Below are 23893 nucleotides of genomic sequence, written 5' to 3' on the forward strand. Positions count from 1 at the left end.
CAACTCACTTTACATGGGGCATGATATGGTCAGTACTTCCTGTCATGGTTACACCAAAAAGGTGGGGTAAAGATCTACTTCCATTAGCCTGAGCTAACTCAGCCCCAATAAAGCCATCTCCCAAAAGGAAAATTCATAATATAAGATAAATTGTGCAAAGAGGCAAACCTTTGATCCTTGTATAATATTTTCTAAAGGACGAGAAATTAATGAGACTAAAGATATTTTTATGCCCCAATTAAAGAGTTGGCCTTAAAAATTGTACTTTTGACTTGTCTTATAATTATGGGTTGCACAGTATGATCGCAACTAGGATGTAAACATCCCTGTGCACACCCATGCATATATGTACGTTAGAAGGGAAGACTCTAAAATGTTAACAGTAACTATCTCTGGGTAGTGGAATCATGAGGGACTCATATTTCCTCATTTATACATTTCTTCATTTTCTAAAGTGAGGATATTATTACTTTAACATATAATAGAGGTGTTTTTTTAAACATATGCAACTAAATTGTGCCTGGGACATTTTTAAAAAGAGATACAAAAGCGAAGATTAATATGGTAACCCAGGACTGAATGAAAATAATGTTAGCACATATACTGAATGTGTTATAAACTCCAATAGTAAAGAGAAAAAAAAGGAAAACAAACCAAATAATATATCCAGCATTTTTCTTTATGTAAAGTTACCTGTTTTCCCTTAATTTTTGCCTATTTTAAGAGGACCTGCCACTGAGATCTGTATACAAATGCATCCTGACATAACCCACACACTAAGGAAACACACACACTTCCCAGGAATATATTCCACCAACAGGATCTTAAGCAAAACCTCAAAAGCTTGTCACTGTTTCAACTCCTTTTCTGAATCCCTCTTCCCATTGTGTCCCTCAACACTTAAGCCCTCAGGGACCATCTGGGCCCAGAACCTGCAATCTCGCTAAAATTTCCCTTCCTTTTTCCTAATTCTCATTCAAAGCTTGCCTCACACACGGTGTTAGGTTATATTCTTAACAGCTGAGGACAGCAATGGACACCAAGGAGTGAATGAGGTTTAATGGAGGGTTTATTTCCATTTTAAAAGATAGTGGATATGGAAGGGGAGGGACCCTGGTGTCTATCTGAACTGGGCCTTCAAGGGTCCATGCCCACTCCCTTTCACCAAGCTCCTAAAGAAAGGTTCCCTGGGTTTCACATCCAAGAGACAATGAAGAAGCCTTGATACCCATCAGCCTCCTCTGGCCCTCCAAGGACTCCTGACCCCTCCAAAGAAACATACTGAGGGAGGAAAGGAAAGCAGGTAAGGAGGGAACCTTTGCTCTCTCAGTCCTACAGTGCAAGGAAGAGAGTGTGGCCACTTCACACCGCAGCCTGCAGGGGTTCAGTACCGCGGCCCAAGTCCCACTGTTAGTCGTGTGCATGCACCCTGTGGGTAGGCAGCAAATACACGTGCAAAGAACCAAATCATGCAAGTGATTTCACTGAAGATGCTTTTTAGGAAGCCAAAGCTGGCGCTCACAAAATGGAGTGAATGTCATCTGTTAAAAAACCTCAGCATTCAAGGTTCCCCATTCACAAAGGAGAATGAGACCACGGCCCCAAAGGAAAACAGAAACACTTCAAAGCGCCGCACCCCCACTTAGGCTCAGCCTCATCCTTCAGCCCATTAGTTCCCGGTACTACATTTCCCTCCGGACCCTACAGAAGCGGGGCTACCGCGTTCTTCGGGGGGCATCACGCATTTGGAGCGCTCACTGTGGGCCAACTGGCACACGCGGCTTTCAGTCAGCCACCTGAGTTATTTCTGGAGGCTGAGGGCATCACTCTTTCCAGAAGCCGTGGTGCCAAGCCAACAGGAAGATCACAGGCATTTTGAATCAAGTTCTCAGACTGTGGTCTTCATTTTTTCTTGAAAGCTTCTTATTAAAAAAAAAAAAAAAAGGACGGAGTGAAACTTTTCTATTTACGTCAAGTCACGACTTAAGGGGCAGGTTTGCAAAATCAATTGTGTAGCTTTTATACCCGCTGCACATCTACCACATATGTCCTTTATTACACAGTGGAAAACCATTAAATGCACAGTAGTTTTGCCAAGTGGCATTATGCATTTAACAGCTTTATTCGTTTAACAGCTCCAACTCTCATTATATTTTGCCATGTGGTCCATGGGCTTTTATGCCTCTAACAGCTCAGGAAGGCTCCATGGTATTTTCTTTTTATGTATTTCCTTCTATGGTTGGACATCAAATCTTAGCAAACTGCCTTTCAACGGTTTCACTGATGAGCGATAATAAGAATAATCTGGAAACGTTACTACATTAAAATTGGAAAGGGAAACAAATATTTCCATCCTCGTCCAAGTTCCTTGATCTTCTACTCCTTTCCCTTTATCAACATCTGAAAAGTAACTTAAGTCAGGTAACTGCCAAGCGACAGGTAAAAATGGCTAAGCCCCATAATTAGCCTAAATGTAGCACCTAACTATATATATATATATATATATATATATATATATATATATATATATATATGTCTTTTTTGAAACTTGGTTTTTATTGAAAACCTTCTTGCTTAATAGAAACACAATATTCAGTAACTTCCTTTCTTCACAGCACACACGGAAGACCAGTTGGGGAGACGACGGATCTTTTTACCCCTTCCATCGCCGGGATGGAAACGTTAGTCATGAAAGGCCACGGAGGAAATAAAGCTCAGAATCAAAGGGCTCCCAGCATGAGGCCGCAGCCAACTTTGCTCCCTCCACCGTGCATTAGGTAATTGTTCATCTCGGGATAAATAAGCAGGCACCTCCACCGAACCCATTCTCGGACAGGGTGGAAGTTGTCCCTTTAAAGGAATTGAAACAGACAGTGGATCCCATCCACGGTTGCTGCTCTCAGAAATAAATTTACAGAACCCTAAGCATCTGTCTCCCCTGGTCCCCGGAGCATTCCGCCCCAGCACCCCCGCTCTGCGCAGATCTGCACCAGAGAAGCTGCCGGTGTTTCTGTTAGAGCTTTCAGCACACACCCTGGCCCTCACGTGTGTTTGCTCCTGGAGAAACAACTGTATTCTACACATAAAAGGAACACCTGACTCACAAGGTGTCTCTGGGGCTTGCAAAAGCAGTTATTACACCGAAGTCAGCCATGCGCCTGCCGGGAGTGATGACACGTGGCTAAGATGTGGTCTCAGAAAGATGCTGTTTTGTACGTATCAAGTTTGGCTCATATACAAAAAAAGAAAGAGAGAGGAAGAGAGAGAGAGAGAGCGAGAAAGGAAAAAAGAACAGACAAAAGAAAGAATACACAGCAGTGTTTAGAATTAGAAGAGAAATCATTCAAGGCTGATTCTTCTTTAAACGACTCTTTAGCCGACAGAAGTCTGGGTTTTGACTTAGTCTCTATTTTCAACTCCAATGGGAATAAAAGCAAACTGTGGCGCCAAACTCAGAACACGACAGGTCCCCTCTGGGTTCCTGTTATTGTTACCCCAGGAGCAGATGTATTTTTATGGGTGGCAGGAGGAGCACAGCGGAGCCCGGCGCTCGCCTCTGCTCCCTTAACCGCCGCTCACCTGACTTTTATTTGCAGCCACCTTGGCGAACAGGGCTTGGGACACCTTGGCCCTTTTCATCTCCTGCTGGATCTCATCGTAAATGGCAGCTGTGATGTTGACGTTGGCGCCGTCCACCTTGATGGGGAGGTCTGCTGTCGGGGTCGAGGTTTTGGCCTACCAAGAGACCGTGAAAACAATCATTTAAAAAGTGCCGCATTCAGCCCAGCCATCTGTGCAGAAATTACCCAAGGATTTCAGTCAGCTGATGCCAAACAGCATTAGCTACAGAGGGACACTTCCTGTCCATTATTCTAATCGGGTTAATTGTGATTGGAAATAATTGCGGTGCATTCCTATAGGGCGGGCAGAGCCCCGCACAGCCGGCTCCTTCCCTCACGGAACCAACCCCAGGCGGCTCACAGGTGGGACGCGCCCGGGGACCGGAAAGCCATCACTTAGCTGCTGGCCACGCACGCAGGACACACACAGTTACCTCTTGCTTTCTAAAAATGGCATACCTCAGAGGAAGGGCCAATTCTTCCAGAAAAAAAAAAAAATAGAGTAAATGGGTAGCGGTCTCTAAATAATAAATTATTACTCAATTGAAGGCACTCCCCAGAGTTGCTCTCATTCTTTATTAAAGCTTTACGCGTGTCATCCGAGTATGTGTGGTTCCCCATCATTATCATCATTATGCTACCCAGCCCGTCACCTAATTTCACCTAGGAAATCAGTGGGAATGAAACAAAATTTCATTTCATGAAACGAGGCTTCGGAATGCCTTTGATGTGGCGTTTTCATTTTCTTAAACTCATATTGTGGTTTTATGTATTCTGCAGCGCTCGTTTTAATTGAATGATTTCCCATCAGCTTCGGAGACAAATGAAGGACAATAGAGAAGGTGTCTGTACTTCTTGGGGTTGGGGGAACCCTGAACCGTTTGGTGCTACTTGATCGAAAAGACTATCGGCACTTGCCCTGGCGTGTGATGCCAGGGGGCTGGGTGGCTTCCTCAGAAGCCCGGGCAGCGGGAATGTGCCCTAATCCTTGGGTTCATGAGCGTAGCCAGCTGATTTGGTCTAAAGTGGGTTGTTTTTCCTTTTGTCCCCACTTACCCTTAATCCCAAACCAAGAGAGTAGCCCCCAAATCACCACTGTCCCTCTGTGGGTGCCCTGAGCTGTCCCCACTGGGCTGAGGATTACCAGTGCGGGGGAAGACAGGGCAGGTAGTCTGGACACTATGGGATCATTCTCAATGACCTCAAAGCCAGAGCGAATGTCCCAAGTTCCCATGATGGCTTTGATTCCTAAGAGCCATCGGTGACTTTTGCCATTCCCCTTTGACCTCCCTGTCTCATACGATTTTCTAATTACTATATATATAAAAAAAAGAATAATTGCCCTAATCGGTTTGGCTCAGTGGATAGAGTGTCGGCCTGCAGACTGAAAAGTCCCAGGTTCGATTCCAGTCAAGGGCATGTACCTTGGTTGTGGGCACATCCCCAGTGGGGGGTGTGCAGGAGACAGCTGATCAATGTTTCTCTCTCATTGATGTTTCTAACTCTCTATCCCTCTCCCTTCCTCTCTGTAAAAAATCAATAAAATATATTTAAAAAAAAGAATAACTGATGTCGTACTTCCTATGTGCCAAGCACTCAAGAAAACATTTTACTTCTGTTATCTCATTTAATTCTTCTAAAAATGCAATTGAGTTAGAGTTTATTTTCATTTTACAGATGAAGACAAGTGATAATGAAAGACGATTATTTGACCTCCTGGAAGACAGGCAAAAGCAAGTGAGACAACCATATTCTGAATCCAAGTCTTCAGGCGCCAAAGCGTGGGCTCAGGGCCAGGCTCCCAAATCTCCAGGTTATACCAATGCTAGTTTTACAGGAACCTGCTGGGCCTCAAGTTCAGAGTCTTCCTACAACAATCCAACTGTCTGTCACTTTTTTCAAGACATTCCTTTTCCTTCTCAAAATGTCTAGTACTTTCCCTGTCGAGTGCATGTTTTAGCACATTATTTCTGCCTTTCTCAACTCGGGTTTCTTATTAGCCTCACAGACTCTCTCACCTGGCTGATCAAATCCTCTCTAAAACCCTGGGGTCTAAAATGAAAGCCCTCGAAGCACTAAACTATGTGGTTAGGAGCCCAGGACTTGGAATTAGGGCAACCTGAGTTCAAATCCTAGCTGTGCCACTCAGCCATGTGACCTCAGTTTCCTCATCTGTAAACTGGGGGATAGCGATGCAAAATGGTGAAGATCCAATTCATGCAAAATGCTCACAATACCCGATACACAGTAAGTGCTCAATAAATGATCACTCGTATCCTTGTATTGTTGTTTTGTTATTATTAAGTACATCAAGGGATACTGGCCAATGGAAGCCTTATGAGAAGAGACTCTGGAGGTTTAATTTCAAATTTGAAATCTCTTGCCCTGGCTTCGTTGGTTGGAGCGTCATCCCATCCACAAAAAGGTCACGGGTTCAATTCCCGGTCAGGGCGCATACCCAAGTTGTGGGTTGGATCCCCCGTAGGGGTGCATATGAGAGGCAACCAATCAATGTTTCTCTCTCCCTCCCTCTCTCTAAAATCAATAAATATATCCTCGGGTGAGGATTAAAAAATAATAATAATAAAATAAATGTAAAATTCTTCAATTTATTTCAAGCCAGTTGGGGTTTGGAAAATAATCTCCATGAACTCTGTCAGGCTGACTCGCACTGCAAGGCTGCCTCGGGGGTGTCCCTCGCACACGGGTTCTCGTGTGGAAGCTTTACTCCGCCACGGACCTTCACTGCTGAGGCCTGTCAGCAAGAATTCTGAGTAAGAAGGTGATCACGAAATGTTTTAACAGCTTCCCCTTTCTCAACGTTTAACCAATAGGAAAATGAGAATGAGAAATACCGGTGCCATAGCTATAGTCTCAAAAATATTCCGAGAAAAACATTTTACATTTATTTTCATAAATCTCAAAACGGTGACATTAAATGAGTCATTTCACTGTTCTACTCGTCCCGAAGGGCCCCTCTGCCAAGTTTCCAGGTGGGATTCTGTGCTCCTGAAAGGAGCGAAACACTGGCTCTGTGTGGCCTTGTGAGCTGGTCTGGCCCTGAAAGCGCCCCGGTCTCTGAGAAGATGCCGAAGACAATGGTGCCGGGAAAAATATTACGAAGGAGCACACAGCCCTGCGAGATTTCCTAACAAGTGGAAGGGCCTTTCTGAGGAGAGGTGGCCGGGTGCACAGCCAAGAAGCATGGCTGGACTCTCCCCTCAGGCTTTAACGGACTTCGGAAGCAGCAAAAATACTAGTATTGGCAGATTTAATGGAAGTAAATATTAGTGCAAATTAACAGCTCACCCAACTCAACAGCCTAATATGTTTGTCCCAAAATGGGGGGGCAGGGGGGAAGTCCTATATAAAAGCTTGGTTACACTCATCCAAAGTAAACAGTTAAGAGACTTAAGAGACTTATTTTTTGTTGAACAGTCATTATAGCTCATCATTCGCTAAAGACTAAAGTGTAAGCATTGCAGTTTGACAGTGCATGATAGAAAATAACCTTCAGTTAAATATCTGTTGCGGAGTACAAACTTATAAAAGTTAGGAAATGTGAAAGAAAATGGATGTATATAAAAAAGCTTAAATATTTCTATTAGAATACAATTACTGCTTGTATGCTTAATCTGTTCTTTGGAAATTACCAGAAAACAAACTCATTAAACACACACACACACACACACACACACACTATAGTAACTAAGCAAAACACCCTTTGATTTCAAAGTACCCATTTTTCTGATTGATACAAATGTGTATCTGTTGACTATCTTGAGAACTAGAGAGGGAATTTGCAACCGTCCTGGCACAGTGGAATGAGACGCCTGTGTCATAAACCTAGAGAGTAGGGAAGTTTAAGGAACATAGGAAGCAGGCTAGGAATGAGGGGGCTCAGATCTGAATGGAGAATGACTCGTGACTGACTTGACCCTTCAGTGAGGATCTTTGCAGCCCACCGAGTGACTAGCTGCCCACATCTCCCGGAGGAACTGAGAACAGAAAAGGTTACTGTGTGGAGAGAGGAGGATGGGAAGCGGAGCCCGGGAGTCCTGGGGGTCACCTGGGAAGCAGAATAATGAAGGCCTACCTTTCCATGACCATGGCAGTGGTTCTCAACCTTTCTGATGCCGCGACCCTTTAATACAGTTCCCCATGTTGTGGTGACCCCAACCATAACATTATTTTCGTTGCTACTTCATCACTGTAATTTTGCTACTGTTATGAATCGTAATGTAAATATCTGTGTTTTCCGATGGTCACGACCCACAGGTTGAGAACCGCTGCTGTAGAGCCTAAGACCATCGGAAAACACAGATATTTACATTACGATTCATTACCAGTAGGAAAATTACAGTGATGAAGTAGCAACGAAAATAATGTTATGGTTGGGGGTCACCACAACATGAGGAACTGTATTAAAGGGTCGCGGCGTTAGAAAGGCTGAGAACCACTGCTCTGAGGGCTCCGTAATGACCCAGCCATTGGGAGGGAGCCCTGCATATGCGCGCTCCCGTCCCGCCAGGTCCCCCCCCACTCTGTCTTCCTCAGATCGCAGGAAGCAGAGCTTGCCTCCTCACCGCCCCCTGCCCCCGCTCCCTCACCCCACTGGAACAAACACGCCATAAGGAAAAGCAGGGCGCTGACCACGCACACTCAGCTTCACACAAACCCCCCCCCCCCCCCCCCGCTCCTTCCTTGATGACGAAGCAGCTGTAGGTGGACACAGCCTGACCCGCCCCCCCACCACCACCACCACCCCCTGTTCTCCTGCCGCGGGGGGAAGGATGGTACTCCTGCTCCTGAAGGGACACCAATGGCATAGGACATGGCAAAGGAGAGCCCACTTCATAGCGTCGGTTCCCTATCCTCTCACCAACACGCTCAGCGGACTCAGAATCCCTGAATTACGCCTGTTTCCAGGGAAAACTCTCGGTGCCAGCCAGATGTTTCCAGGGCAGAGAGAGAAACGTCCGCGGGGCGCACATCTCACCTGAGGGGTCCGGGAGGAGCTGGGGCTGCTGGAGGCCGAGGACACCATGCTCACGTTGGGGTTCATGCTCCGCTCCCGCTCATCCTGGTAGATGCGGTCCCGCTCCACCTCGGGGAGGTTGAGGAAATTCTGCATGGCCCGCAGGTTCACCAGGAGGGACTGCGAGGCCGTCCGCGGGTCTTCCTCCTTCCGGAGGATCTCGGACAGCAGGCCCTGATTAGACGGGAAAACAGGACGAGTCATATCTTGGGGCGGGGAGGGGGGTGTTTCTGTCTCCCATACCCACCCCCTTTATTGTGTGGGGAAACCAGTTGGCTGTGATGTCAAGAGCCGCAGTCTAATCCCAAGGCTTCTCCGGCAGGAAGATTTGGTGGGAAGGTGCTTGCCTTCGGGGCGCTGTGGCTTATTTTGGACCGTTCTGTCCTGACACTTTATCATCACTGTAGCCATCGCTGGGTGCAGAGATGCCAGCTCGCCAGGTAGGCGCCGGGGAAGGGATTGGGAAGTGGCAATTCCCAGCAGGTGCCTCCTCCAAGGACTGCAGGAAGTGTTAGAGCTCTCTGCTTGAAATTGGGAACACTTGGCAGTCCTGCCCTGCTTTAAAAATCTGCCAAGTTCGGTAAATTTAGTTCCGACATTTAAACAGCATGGGAGATTTACATCGACTTAAAAAAAAAAAAGTTTGGCTGGATTTCTATGTGACCGGCCACTGCTTTCAATATAGATGTTTCTTCCAGGAAAAAAAAAAAAAAAAAGACACAAAGCAAATGGCTATAACTTGTGTTAACCCCAGCTTCTCGATCCATACACATAACAGGTATCCTTATGTATGTACCAGAGAGCACCCACACATTTCTATGAGATACCCTCCCCGGGGGATCTCTGAGCCCATCGTCAAAGGGATGAAGTGTGGTCACATCCGGTGAGGGGCCGGCGCACAACTGGAGATCGCCATGGTAGACTCAGACACTTTCTGAATGTGTGACATCCAAATAGACAGCTTTAAAGGAAGTCAGTTCTTTAATGTGCTCTGGTGACAGAATTCACACACACACACACACACACACACACACACACACACGGAAAAGGTTGACAAGAGTGCAGACAAGCAGCGTGGATATACGAAAAGGGCGGGGGCCGAGCTGGGACACTGCAGGACCGTGGGCACAAGCAGAGCCACTTCCACTCTGCACACTCGTTAGATTATCACACAGAGGCTTCTCTTCACGCTCCCAGCTACATTCGTTCTCAGGACACTGTGAGATCAGGGCCTAGGGTCAGCCCCCAGGAAGGGCTGAGGTGTTAACCTCTGTATCTCAGACCATATGGGGCACCCCAAGTCATGAAAAGCAGATGCCAAGTGCATTTCCACTGAGGGGAGTATCTACGCAAGGAAAACACGGTCAGATTTGCACCGTGTGGCTTAACTATAAATGATGCAAGGGGAATATGCCATCTCCTGGTTGGCCAGAAATCTTTAGGGTAAGTTAGGTGATCTTTGCAAATAAAGTAATGCATTATAAAACAGGGAAGCAAATGTCACTTCCAGGAATGTGCATCCCACCATTATCAGTTCTCCAAGAGGGTAATTACCATTCAGGAGACCAGGTAAGGCAATTTCACTATAAGGAACCTACAAGCAGTATACATAGTTCTGCAACTTGGGTGTCATGTTACTTTGATTGGAAATGTCTTTACGAATGAGAATGGAACATGCCATGCAATGAAGCCAGAAGAAATGTTATCCAGTGTGTGTGTGTGTGTGCATGCATGACCAAGAACAAGGTAGGATGGGCATGGAAAATACCCTACTGGGAAAATGGTTTTAAGAAAACCCAGACTTCTTGTCATGCTTTTAGAAGCTACAAGTGACACATTTGTCTTCCAGAAAATGTTTTACAATCTAAGTACCGATTCTCTTTCTAAAGCTAAGTCAGTTGTGCCTTAAGTTATTCTACTCCCACTTGTGCTAAGCAACCTAAAATATTAATAATAAATTTGTTTCTGAGAGAAAATATCTCCAAGAAGGACGTGAACTTAAAATCAATACTAATCTCCAATACCAGTAAGACACTAAGATTGACCTTTTCTGAGCATTCACAAAGGATACTAAAGGATACGTCGGTCTCTTTCTCCTTCTCCTCCTGCTTCTTCTCTTACTCCTCCTCCTCCTCTTCTCTCATAAGTGATTTTAACATTTTAATATATTTCAGACTACCAATTTGGAGGAGGAGTTTCTGGGTCTATACCAGTGGTTCCCCACCTCTTTTTGGCCATGCCCCACCTAAGCATCTCTAAAATCCTGGTGCCCCCCTGTGACATATAATTCTTATTATTCAAAAAGTGACCTCCTATTCACGTGGAGGAAGCCTAAAAGGCCATTAACTTGGTCTAAACAAGCTTCCAAAGAACATGGCATCCATGAAAGAGAAAAATAAAAGAATGAAAGGACAGGTGAAGTACTGAGGGAGAAATCACTAAGAAATTGTTTTGAAATACTAATAATATGAAATGATATGAAAAAAATAACAAATAAAGTTTCAAAACATATAATAGAGAACTGAAATGCATGACTATGTCACAATATATATTTATATACTGTATCTGAGGCCCCTAGAACCATAAGAAATGGTTTGTAAACTTCTATGAAATTATTTTCACATGCGGTAGAGTACAGTATGGCTCAGAATTTGCACACATGATAGTGAAATAACAAAAACTGTGTCCTAATAGACCAGGTTAAATTGCTCATTCTTCATCAATTAAACACACACACACACACACACTGAAGCATAGAGTGGTCTTTGTTTGTTTTCTTGGTTTACTTTCTTTGCCACATTGAATCTGTGGAGTTCTTTCCTCCGCATTTTTCACATATTGGACAACCTCGCAGGGAAGTGAATCCATCTTTAAGAAAAATCAGGCCCAAGCATTCTTGCAAATGCCTGTTCATCAGCATCATTTCTGGTGCCCAAGACCCAGGGACTGTATTTAAAGGGCTGGTGGCACACACCGTGGCCGCTGTCCCACTTGCCTGACTGAAAATAAATTCTCAACCAACAAGGTGGCCAGCGCCACCCCCATGCACTGCCCCAGAGAATGAGAAGACTGTTCTAAACTATTCACTTAAGGTCTCATCCGTGTAGCCAGGGTCCCCCAGCAGATTCTTTTCACCCAGACATTTTCAGTAACAAGTGGCTAAGGGGTGGGCCTAGGAAGAGTCTTCGGTGTTTTCTTGAGTCTTTTTCATTTTGGTTACTTATGAGCTTTTAACTATTTAAACTGGGATTTTTTTTAAGTAGAGTCCAAATTCTGTAGGCGCGTAAATGCAAAAGGAGCTTATTTGGGTAGCTGAAAAATCATCACTGAGGAGGAAAATTAGAGGAAAATGTATGGCATAACAGATACACCACACATTGCCCCATCTTAATTATCAAGATAAGTAAATGTTGATCACATTGAAACCGTCTTGAATGGAACATAAATTAATAATTTATCACACATAAATACTTCCAAGGCCCTTGTCACTAGATTGTCTGGCATTTTAATTATCAGCCAGCCCAGCGGAAGGTGTCACTTGGACATTCCTATTATGCAGCCTGAGATATAGAGAGGGCGGCATGGCGCCTGGGCACCGGGGAGAAAAAAGAAAAGATGTACTTTTATGAATAGAAGGGTCATGAATATGGAAATTGTGAAAATTGAGGGACATTAATAAATTAACCAGGATATTGCTTATTAAACTTTCCTATCAGTAATCACATTAAAACATATTGCGAGTATTGAGCAAAGTGGTCATTAAGTCGTTTCCTCATCGTAGGCAACAGAGCTTTCCCCAGGGAGAGCCTGGAACAGCTCCTCCTCGGAGTGAGCGAGGTTACGCACGACCAGGAACCGTGTGGACTGGGAGGAGGAGAAGGAACACCTGCACGGGGTGGAGAGGCACCAGCACAAATAACTCTTGGGCGACAAGTTGCTGAAAAATGGAGGGAGTTGGGGGAAAAGGAACCTCAACTTGGCTTTCTCTGTGGCCTTCAGCAGGGGACTTTGTGGGCTTCATCGTCTTTCCAGCACCAGCAAGGAATAGATGAGGTTGGCAGAAAATTCAAAGACAGCAAAACAATTCAAAACCCAAAATAAGAGCTAATACAATGCCATCTAGCCTGACTGCTAATAGCGGTTATCTTTGCAGACAAAACATTCAGGCTGATTTTTTAAATTAAAAAAAATGATGTACTTATTATGTCTAGTATGTTAAATAATATTTATTTGTAACAAATTAAATGACTTTAATGTTTCTGAATTTGCAGTTTCTGTCGATGGGCTATCTTATTTAAATGATTATGATTTCCATATTTCTTCAGTAATTCACAGAGTTTGCCCCAAACTGCTAGCGTGCAAAGCACATGCTAATACGCAGAAATGCTAGGGAAACATTACCGTGAATGGCTCTATAGAATACGCCGTACGTTTCTGCACTCGCCCTTGAAGACCTGTCTGGGCAGGTGAAAAACTGCCTTATGGGCCCTTACCCCTTTAAGACAGCAACAAGGGGCCCCATACCTGGGCCAGGTCTTAGGAACAGTGGGCTTGAACCCCTCAGACCACATACACCCCCAAGCACTCCGGGATCACCACCAACCGTCAAGGTCATTACTAACTCAATGATAACAGACAGCACTCTTCTTAGCACTCACATCTTTGGTAATTCTCTAGGATTAGCCTATAACCCCCATAGACTATCTGGAGAACCCCCAAATTCAATATGCCTAGTACCAAAGAATGACAGATCAATCCATTCATTAATTTCTTACTTGTGACCTGACACAAAGTTTGGAAAGGAATAAACAGATTAATTAAGACACAGATTCTGATGCCAAGCAGTTTATGTGATGGTTTACAGAAGCGCAATGCTAAAGATGACAAGGGACATACCTTCCAGATAGAACTACGGCCATTTCAGTGCAAGCGAGGGTGAAAGTATTGCCAACTACAGGACTCAGGGAAAAGGTCTTGGAAGAGGTGGGACTGCACTCGGCTGGGATTTGAAATAGGCAGAGTCCATGGATATAGAGATAATGGTGAGACCAGGCCAAGGAGGAGATCAGTGAGAGACAGGACAGTATCGGAACATTTGAAGAGCCTGGCCAGTGTGGCTCCGTGGTTGAGTGTCGAACTGTGAACCAGGAGGTCACGGTTTGATTCCCGGTCAGGGCACATGCCTGGGTTGTGGGCTTGATCCCCAGTGTGGGGTGTGCAGGAGGCAGCCAATCCATGATTCTCTCTCTTCGTTGATCTCTCTCTTCATTGATCTCTCTCTTCGTTGATCTCTCTCTTCGTTGATCTCTCCTCTCGCTCTCCCTTCTTCACTAAAATCAATAAAAAATTTTTAAAACATTTAAAGAAAAAGAAAAAGCATGACTAACCCAGGATACCAAGAGAAGTTCCTATTCATTAAAAGAGTACAAAAACTGATAAAGTGGTAGGAGACATTTTGAAGTGAAAATAATACTGCCCGGGTCAGTATCATTCTGAACTACTGGAGTATATACACAGACTAACCAGCAAACATTACCCCCAAAATGAAGTGATATTAGATAATCTGTTCAGCCTTTTTGTCACCTGCAACAAATTAGGCTTTCAATATGCAAAACATCTTCCTTCCAGAAAAACAAATGATCATGATTCCATTTAATTGTAATTTAATGAGGCATAATTTATTTTTTAAAGTGATATACACCAGGTGTGTACTGAGGAAACTGGCCCAGCCAAACCCCAGTGCTTTTCTTTAGAAAAAAAAACTTCCAACTAGCAGAGACTGTTTTCATTCCTGTAAACTGCATGTCTGTTTGTGGCAGCTGAAGTCAGAGAGATAAAGGATAACTTGTGTTGTGGTGTTCGCATATTTATTATAACATATACCTTTAAGTAACTCACCCCCACCCCCAAACACTCAGTAATATAAAGCAACCGGTTTGACAGTGTTGAGTTCCAATCTAAACAAAGGGAGATATTATTGCAGGGTGTGGGGAGTGGGATGGAAGAGGGCAGAGAGGGGATAAATGGTGATGGTAAAAATAAAATAAAAAAATATAAACCCCAAAGATAGCTTATGTGATTGCTATGCTAAAAGCAAGGCTGTGTGCTGGCCACTTCTGTAGAAACATTTAGAGAAAATAAGCCCTATCCCTCAGAATATGTTTTCATTATTAACTATTAGATGTATGAACAGAGCATATAAGCTATTTCATGATGGTCCTCTCCAGAATCAGTTTACATCTCTTTAAGGATATATAAATTGAAACATTTATTTGGGAGTCTTCTGTAGTGGTAAGTTGAAAATATACTGTTTTAGTTCATAATTTTATATTTTTTTAACAAATGCTGTCATAACAGTTAAGCAAGGTTAAAAGGCACACAGATCCCCAATTTACAGATTAAAACTGCAGCAGGTCAAGGGAGGAAGGGGCCTTGGCGCTCATTTGGCGCTCACATGGGCCAACCCTGCCTGCATCCACCTCTGAACATGACCTATCACACACGTCCCTTGAAATACACACACACACACACACACACACACACACACACACACACAAAAATCCCTTCAGAGGTACTCCTCGCCTTTCAGCGCCCCTTTTGCATGCTTATTTGTTAGCCTTAATTTTCACATATCTCTGAAATTTCTGGTTCCAGCTGACATGAGAGCCAAAACTGGTGTCCTCCTAAGAAGACCAGGTAACCCCAAGTTCTGAGCCGAGTCCTACAAAGTGAACTCCTAACTTTCAGCAGTCCGTGCACAGGTCACTGGCGCTGAGAAATCAGCGGCACGGCTGCAGAAAGCATTGGCATCCTACATCCTGAAAGCTGACCACAGAATCGCCTCTCTCCCACTCTCCAATCTCGTTTCCTTCTAGGTGCTCCAAAGGGGCCTTTTCCCCTCTGCTCATGAGCATAAACAGGCTTCCCTGGGCCCCATATTCATAACCTACACCCCCATGACGAACTTGCCTGCTGAAATTCATTTGTGTGATGCCAGATACACTCCTCCTCCCCTTACTCCTCCCCCCAGAGCACCGCTTAGCCATGAAGCCAGAGTGTGTAGTCTGATTTGAATAAAAGGTTTACAGGGCACAACAATGACAATTTGATTTTTATTATTAAAAATGATGTGTTAAATCCTCAAAGAAAATGTCGTTATTGCATTAGTTTAATAAAAACCCCTCTTTTCTTATAATATTTCTTTATTGGGAAAGACAGCCTATGCATGTAACATTTTTGCAGGATGGGGGTGGACAGAATTGAGCCTCTGAAGGGAATTAATGTCTCTGCAAGTAGAAATGCACATTCAAGAATAGCATTTGCAGATAGATGTTGCTACTGCAGAGCCATATCCTATAATGAACTAAAAGACTATGTATTATGTGTACATACAGACACACTGCAGTTGGTGATACTTTCTCCCTCCTTTGAAGGGAAATGGCTCCAGTCCTATTCCATTTAGGACACTTTTACCTTTTTTTTTTAATCCTCACCAAAGGGTATTTTTCCCATTGATTTTTTAGAACAGGAGTGGAAGGGGGAGAGAGCTGGGTAGAGAGAGAGAGAAACATCAGTGGGAGACACATCAATTGGTTGCCTCCCGCATGTGCCCCTACCAGGGCCGAGGACTGAAACGCAACCCAGGTATATGCCCTTGACCAGGAATCGAACCCGTGACCCTCCAGTGGACTGGCTCTCTAACCACTGAGCCAAACCGAGCAGGACGACACTTTCATCTTTTATTCTGTGCGGCTATACAACCTCTTCTTCCCATGAAACAGGAGACTCCTTGGGAGTACAATCCACACATTCTGTGCTTAGTGGTCAGTTGGGCGACATACAGAAATTTAGGGCACCAAGAAGATACCAAATGCATCTTTTTTCATTTTCCTGAGAATTGAGTCCTATTTTTGCTGAACTGCCCGCAGCAGGCCCCGATAGACCACATGTTCAAAGATCCCCATTACACGCAAGATCTTCTCATTCAATCCATGGAAAACAGTAAGATGACGGAAACCGAAATTGTGGGCAATGCAAACTCCACTTTAGAACAACTATGCCGTGTCCCCCCAAATACAATAAAACTTGGCTCGTGCCACGTGATACATCAAAACACAGAAAGCATGCAACACGACGTGAGTGCCGACAGCCACACAGCCTGCACCTTTCGAACTTCTTCCCCTGCCGAGCCGCACCTGAGCAGGTACAATGGAGGGACTGGGCCTAAACCAACCCTAAAAGATTCCTGGCAACTTGGCTCACAAGTACCGACCTAATCTGTGCGATCACAGATGCCGTGAGGTGAGTGGTTGCATCTCACTTTCCTCCTTCCTCCTCCTCTCCTGGGCTTTGGAAAGTCCCAGGTACTGGAATGGGGTGCTGGCACAACCTAAGTCTAAATTTCCTAAGCGCATTAGCACCAGAAAGCAAAAGCAGATGGAGAACTGGATAGTTCCCCTTGGAAACACTTCACAGCGGTACTCTGGGCTCCAGGCACCCACAATTTCTGCTAACGCTAGAGTTCCCGGGCCAGGACCATTGCATTCCCAGTGGCCTGGGCCCCCCGTTATTCCATGAGCCTTCTCCGAAACAACTGTTGGCAAACTGCCCCCAAATTTCCTAGTTTTTCCTACTTTTTTAATTCATTGGCAAAGATAATACTTTCCAAAAATAAAAACAAACCCAAAACATTCATTTATTGAATATTTTTATCTCAAATATATCAGATGCATTCAGATATAAGAAGTAAAGCAGTCTGTTAATAAAAGAGCTGACTCTGTCCTGAAACAGTTACAAAATGTTAGTTTTTCCTGCTGAAATATGTCTGCATGAACTTCCATCACCTCCAGGGTCAAGAGCATCTGTTCCCATCAGTCTATGTGCCATGTCACGGAATTTATCATACCACCGGGGGAGCACTGCTTTGCAAGTCTCTCCACTCCTTGCATTTCACTGCCTGAAGGAGCGGCTGTCCTTCATCTTCCGCTCTATGGCAGCAGAGATGAGTGAGAATAAAGTGGTTCTGAGTGTGAGTTCTGAGTGTGAGTTCTGAGGGTGAGTTCTGAGTGTGAGTTCTGAGGGTGAGTTCTGAGTGTGAGTTCTGAGTGTGAGTTCTGAGGGTGAGTTCTGAGTGTGAGTTCTGAGGGTGAGTTCTGAGGGTGAGTTCTGAGTGTGAGTTCTGAGGGTGAGTTCTGAGGGTGAGTTCTGAGTGTGAGTTCTGAGGGTGAGTTCTGAGTGTGAGTTCTGAGGGTGAGTTCTGAGGGTGAGTTCTGAGTGTGAGTTCTGTGTATGTGTTCTGAGTGTGAGTTCTGAGGGTGAGTTCTGAGTGTGAGTTCTGAGGGTGAGTTCTGAGTGTGAGTTCTGAGGGTGAGTTCTATGTATGTGTTCTGAGTGTGAGTTCTGAGGGTGAGTTCTGAGGGTGAGTTCTGAGTGTGAGTTCTGAGGGTGAGTTCTGAGGGTGAGTTCTGAGTGTGAGTTCTGAGGGTGAGTTCTGAGGGTGAGTTCTGAGTGTGAGTTCTGTGTATGTGTTCTGAGTGTGAGTTCTGAGGGTGAGTTCTGAGTGTGAGTTCTGAGGGTGAGTTCTGAGTGTGAGTTCTGAGGGTGAGTTCTATGTATGTGTTCTGAGTGTGAGTTCTGAGGGTGAGTTCTGAGGGTGAGTTCTGAGTGTGAGTTCTGAGGGTGAGTTCTGAGTGTGAGTTCTGTGTATGTGTTCTGAGTGTGAGTTCTGAGGGTGAGTTCTGAGTGTGAGTTCTGAGGGTGAGTTCTGAGTGTGAGTTCTGAGTGTGAGTTCTGAGGGTGAGTTCTGAGTGTGAGTTCTGAGGGTGAGTTCTGAGGGTGAGTTCTGAGTGTGAGTTCTGAGGGTGAGTTCTGAGGGTGAGTTCTGAGTGTGAGTTCTGAGGGTGAGTTCTGAGTGTGAGTTCTGAGGGTGAGTTCTGAGGGTGAGTTCTGAGTGTGAGTTCTGTGTATGTGTTCTGAGTGTGAGTTCTGAGGGTGAGTTCTGAGTGTGAGTTCTGAGGGTGAGTTCTGAGTGTGAGTTCTGAGGGTGAGTTCTATGTATGTGTTCTGAGTGTGAGTTCTGAGGGTGAGTTCTGAGGGTGAGTTCTGAGTGTGAGTTCTGAGGGTGAGTTCTGAGTGTGAGTTCTGTGTATGTGTTCTGAGTGTGAGTTCTGAGGGTGAGTTCTGAGTGTGAGTTCTGAAGTCTGAATTGCTGGGTTTCAAACTGGGCTCCAGTTGCACATGGATTAATGACTCTTCCTATGGCAAAGTTTCCTCACATGTCAAATTAAGATAATAACATACTTCCCCCATAGGGATCCCTAGAGAGCTTATAACTGTACCCAACACATATTAAATGTTCAGTAAATACTAGCTATCGTTATAATGCCTAGCATAGTCTCTGAACGCTTAATCAATATTTGTTAAGTGAATGGATAAATAAATACAGACCTAACATCGAAGTACAGTTCTTACAGTCAAGGCCTTCCAGTTATATTTTGCTAAGTGTCTTCCCGAATACCATAGGAATAAAATATGAAGAATAAATTTTAGGAAGTAGGATAATTAAAATTATTGGGGTAAAGGAAAATGTAAAGGCAAGTTTAATAAATTATACTAAGAGAAATGAACATTTAGGATAGCACTTAAACTAAGATATTCACTTTATACTTCAGAAAAATAAAAACAACTTTTCCTCCCTAAGTAACTCTGTATCATTTAAAATGAGCCTTAGTCTGCATCGTTGCTTAAACAGGGACTTTAATTATTAGTGAGTGATAAAATTAATTGAGCACATCATCACTAGCATTCTTATACTGAAATGCAATTAGGTGAGAATTATCAAAGTGCTCCATACATGGTACAGTATTGCTTCATGAAGGTTTCTTTCTCTTTCATGAAGGCTTTGCTTTAGAAATATACACATAAAGATGTAAGTGGAAATGAGATCGACTTCAAGATAGACATACAAAATGCAGGTGCGGTCACGTGTGTGCATGTGTGCTCCAGCTCCTGAGAGAAAAAGTATTTCTTACAGAGTGTTGCAGTCAGAGCAGTTTGAAAGTAAATGCTTGCCCAGCCAGCGTGACTCCCTGGTTGAGCATTGACCTATGAACCAGGAGGTCACAATTCGATTCCCAGTCAGGGCACATGCCTGGGTTGCGGGCTGGATCCCCAGTAGGGGGCGTGCAGGAGGCAGCCGATCAGTGATTCTCTCTCATCATTGATATTTCTATTCTATCTCTCTCTTCCTCTCCCTTCCTCTCTGAAATCAATAAAAATATATTTAAAAAGAAACGGAAGTCAATGCTGTAGTCTGCAGGGAGGCACAAAACTTATAGATAAAATTTAAGCAACCTTGAAATTTCCACCTGACTTTGAATTGATTTAGTTATATTTTTCTCACAGCATTTCTGGTCTTTAAATTTAATTCACTTTATTTGAACAAACCTGCACTTAACTGCAGGCCAAATGGTCACCCTTTCACTCAATGACTAGGGAAAGAACACTTGTGTATTTATTTTATTACTTTAAATAAGCAATGGCGAAAAGTACATAAATAGTGGGATCTAAAGCTAGTGTTTCCTGGTATTTCTTCTATAAAAATTCGACTTTAATTATAAACATCACCCTGAATTTGGGGAGACCAGTTCCACGATAAAACAGGAGGCCTTCACACTAAACGCGCAGGTCTCCACTGAGACACTCACTGGAGGGGAAAGAAAGTTCTAAATGAGGACAAAAACGCCTTATTTGTGTGAAATGAGTCCATCCCTCCTTGTTAGGGAATAGTGACAAACGTTTATAAAACTATTGCCAAAAGGCAGTCTTTTTTGGTAAAAATGGTGAAACCTGCATTTTCTGTAATTAGCTCATAACTAATTTGATTTTATTTTAATCCTCACCCAAGGATATTTTCCCATTGATTTTTTTTAGGGAGAGTAGAAGGGAGAGGGAGAGACACAGAGAGAGAAACATCGATGGAAGAGAGACACATCGATTGGTTGCCTCCCACACATGCCCCAACTAGGGCCTGGGATTGAGCCTGCAACTGAGGTACATGCCCTTGACCAGAATCAAACCCGGGACTCCTCAGTCCGCGGGCCAACGCTCTATCCACTGAGCCAAACTGGCTAGGGCTCCTAACTAATTTTAAGAACTTCTCACACTAGTTGGTGATCAAAGAAACGGAGAGAACCATGGGCTATCACATGTTTCCTTTGGTACAAGTTCTGTGAGGAACAGGGGTGGAGGGGTTGGTGGGGGGCGGTGGAGGGATGGTAGGGGGGCAGTGGGGGTGGGAAAGAGTCTTCCAATTTTCTTTTATATAAATGTTTCTATTTCAAGTAGCCTGGGGACTGAGGAGAGGGTTGTGTATGTTTGACAGCTTTGCCTCAACCTTCTCGTTACCCAGAGCACAAACAAAGCCAGCATCTGGCCCAGGCTTTTTGGCTGAAATTGCCTAGAAAGTGCTAATTAATGACACTCTTTCTATGTACACACCAGGCACTACAGTGAGACCACTATCTACAGGGCCATCCTCAAGCCATCTAATAACTCGGAGACACTGCTATTCTGCCAGATATTAATATTATTATAATCTTTAAATCTATGAAGTCACGCCAGTGGTTCTGAAATGAAAGATTGCCTGTTTGATGAAGCAAGCAGGGCCATCTTCTCCTACTTTATTAATTTAATGTTGAAATCAAAAGAAGGTATATTATTTGCTTCCCAAGCCAATAACATGTCCGTGCCTGATCTGCGGCATTTCATATTGACAGCCCATCATTCAGAGGGTGGACTTCCTCTCCTGGCAGGTCCCCCTGTCGTTTTATAACCAGCTCACTGGACCATGGCGTCCAGACCCCCGGGTTTCCATTGTGTGTTATTCCTGTACAGCTTGCGGGGAGCCCTATCTCTACTGGAGATGAGAAACGCTGATGACTGAGGCCAGAGGTCTGCTGAGGAAGAATTCTGAATATCGTGGAGGTCAAATTTTCTATCCATATAAACTGGATGTGTAACTAAATCATGCCTATCTTTGGCGAACAATATGTATAAATTAAACACAAGACTGAAGAGTTTCTCACCAAAAAAAAAAAAAAAGACTGGCAAAGACTGAAGCCAAGACTTCCAAACAGCCTGGCCTGCATGGCTCAGTGGTTGAGCATCAACCTATGACCAGGTCAGGGCACATGCCCAGGTTACGGGCTTGATCCCGTGTGGGGCATGCAGGAGGCAGCCAATCAATGATTCTCTCTTATCATTGATGTTTCTCTCTCTCTCTCCCTCTCTCTTCCTCTCTGAAATGAATAAAAATATATATTTTTAAGAAATAAAAAGACTGCCAAATATTTTGGTTGCTAAAATTTTCATCTTGTTACTACACACCTCTTCCTAATGGTGCCCCTTCAAAATATCCTGGTCAGCAAGTCCCGAGGCATTTTAACCTTAATAATCTGAGCGTGCATATACTACAAACATGGTGGCGATAAAGCATGAAAGCAAAATACATGTCACTTTGCACGAAGACATTTGTATTTCCAGCCATTGACCTCACTGCCAACTTTCCTGATACATCATTCAATCTAATTTTCCAATCCGTTGAAACATTCTCCAGTTGCTGAGTGACTTCAGAAATTGTATTTATAACCCTGGCCTTCAGTTTCTTCAAATGATGTGGCTCTGACGAGTAAACAGCAGATTTTTGGCAAAGTCTCATAAAAAATAACAAGTAGTCAAATAAGGACGGGTCAACCTAGGGAGTTCCCCGAGGATTTTTTAAATCCTCTTCTCTATCAGATCGGACCAGGACAGCTTTCTCCAGCCAGGCCTTGGACAAAAACTTGAGAACCGGGTCACTCGGTGACTTTTTCAGGGATCCAAAGAAGGAGCAAGATACCCAAAGCAGGGGCCTTCCGGTTACAGAAGAACCACACAGTCTGCAGAACAGACCTGTGCCTTTACGGAAAGCACGTTTCTAAGACCTGGCTCAGGAGAGCCACCTGAAACGCAAAAGGAGCCGGAACTTTCTGAGACGCTGCAAAAGTCTTGTTTAAAATGATACAAACGCCTCACTGCCGATTCTTTGCTGAAGGATGCCAGGTAAAGGGGTCAGTGGTGTAGAGAGGGACCGAGGACCACAGCTAACTGCCCTTTCCGGGCATTCTAATGCTCCCATCCGCACGTGGCGGGCATCCATGCCAATGGACACAGCCTAGTTTGAGTCAAAGCGTCCTCTCCTTCATTTAACAGATTTGCTCAGATGGACGGTCTCAGAGGAGAAGCAATGTTAGTGTGTGTATGTGGGGCGGGGGGGAGGGGGGGGTTCTAAACATATGACTATGTAGGTCACTGGATTTTTAACTAAATTAGAGAATAACTTATCTATTAAGGAAGACTCACTGTACTACTCACAGGTCAGTAGACATCCCACAAGCATTCCTTAGAAGTATGAAGTCTTTGAAAACACTGTCATAAGCCTCTGACGAATGTGTTAAGTCCATAACGTGACAAGGGGCAAAAGAATACACGAGGTTAGGGTTCATAATCAAACTGTCAAAAGGCAAAGATGTAAACACAGCAAGTGGCTCAGCGACTGACTTCACGTCCACAGCTCCAGAAGGCGCAGGTACGCAGCCTGAAGGAAACTCGGGATGCGGGCAACGGAAAATACATACGGAAAAGCACCTGACAGAGCCCTGGTCCTACTGTTTCTCAAAATGTTTGGTCCTGCATCCCTGACAGAGCCCTGGAGAAGGGGCGGGCCAAGCAGCAGAGTGACTCTGCCACTCACGGAAATCACATAACTCACCGTGCAGACTCAGGAAGGATGGCTTTCATGTAAGTCAAATTTGGAAGATCTCATAGGAACTCAAAACTAATGTGTTTCTGACTGACGTTCTCTTTCGCTCCACCCGCCACCCCCAATATCTAGCATCCATAAGTAAATCTGACATCAATATCAGTCCACTGAGTTCAGGGGACTCCGTTTAAAATAATAACAACATCTTGCTTTAGATTTGGGAAGGTAGTAGGCTAAAACTGAAGGTAGGTTTCCTTCAAACTTCTAACCCCTGGCATAACCAACTGTCCACTAGGCTGGCAATGGCATTGATCTATCTCCTGGGACTTACTAAGGAAGTGCTGCTGAGGGAAATTGGTGAGCAACGAGGAGCAGCAGGACATGGAAGGAGATAAACCCAAGCAAGGTCCTAGCCTCAGCGGAGCCTGCGGAGAG

General features: G+C 44.3%; 1 protein-coding gene across 1 annotated transcript in view; it reads right to left on the bottom strand.

Moving 5' to 3' along the window:
- SATB2 (SATB homeobox 2) overlaps positions 1-23893 on the bottom strand; it is a gene marked incomplete at its 3' end in the record, with an annotated part of 179355 nt that overhangs the window by 41641 nt on the left and 113821 nt on the right. The window contains exons 8-9 of the mRNA XM_080671126.1: positions 8620-8832; positions 3580-3735 (exon numbers count right to left, since the gene is read on the bottom strand). Of these exons, the coding sequence (XP_080527252.1) occupies positions 3580-3735; positions 8620-8832 (369 nt within the window). The remainder of the gene's footprint in view (positions 1-3579; positions 3736-8619; positions 8833-23893) is intronic.

This window comes from Plecotus auritus (genome assembly GCF_963455305.1).
Source record: "Plecotus auritus genome assembly, chromosome: 5".
Lineage (NCBI taxonomy): Eukaryota > Metazoa > Chordata > Mammalia > Chiroptera > Vespertilionidae > Plecotus > Plecotus auritus.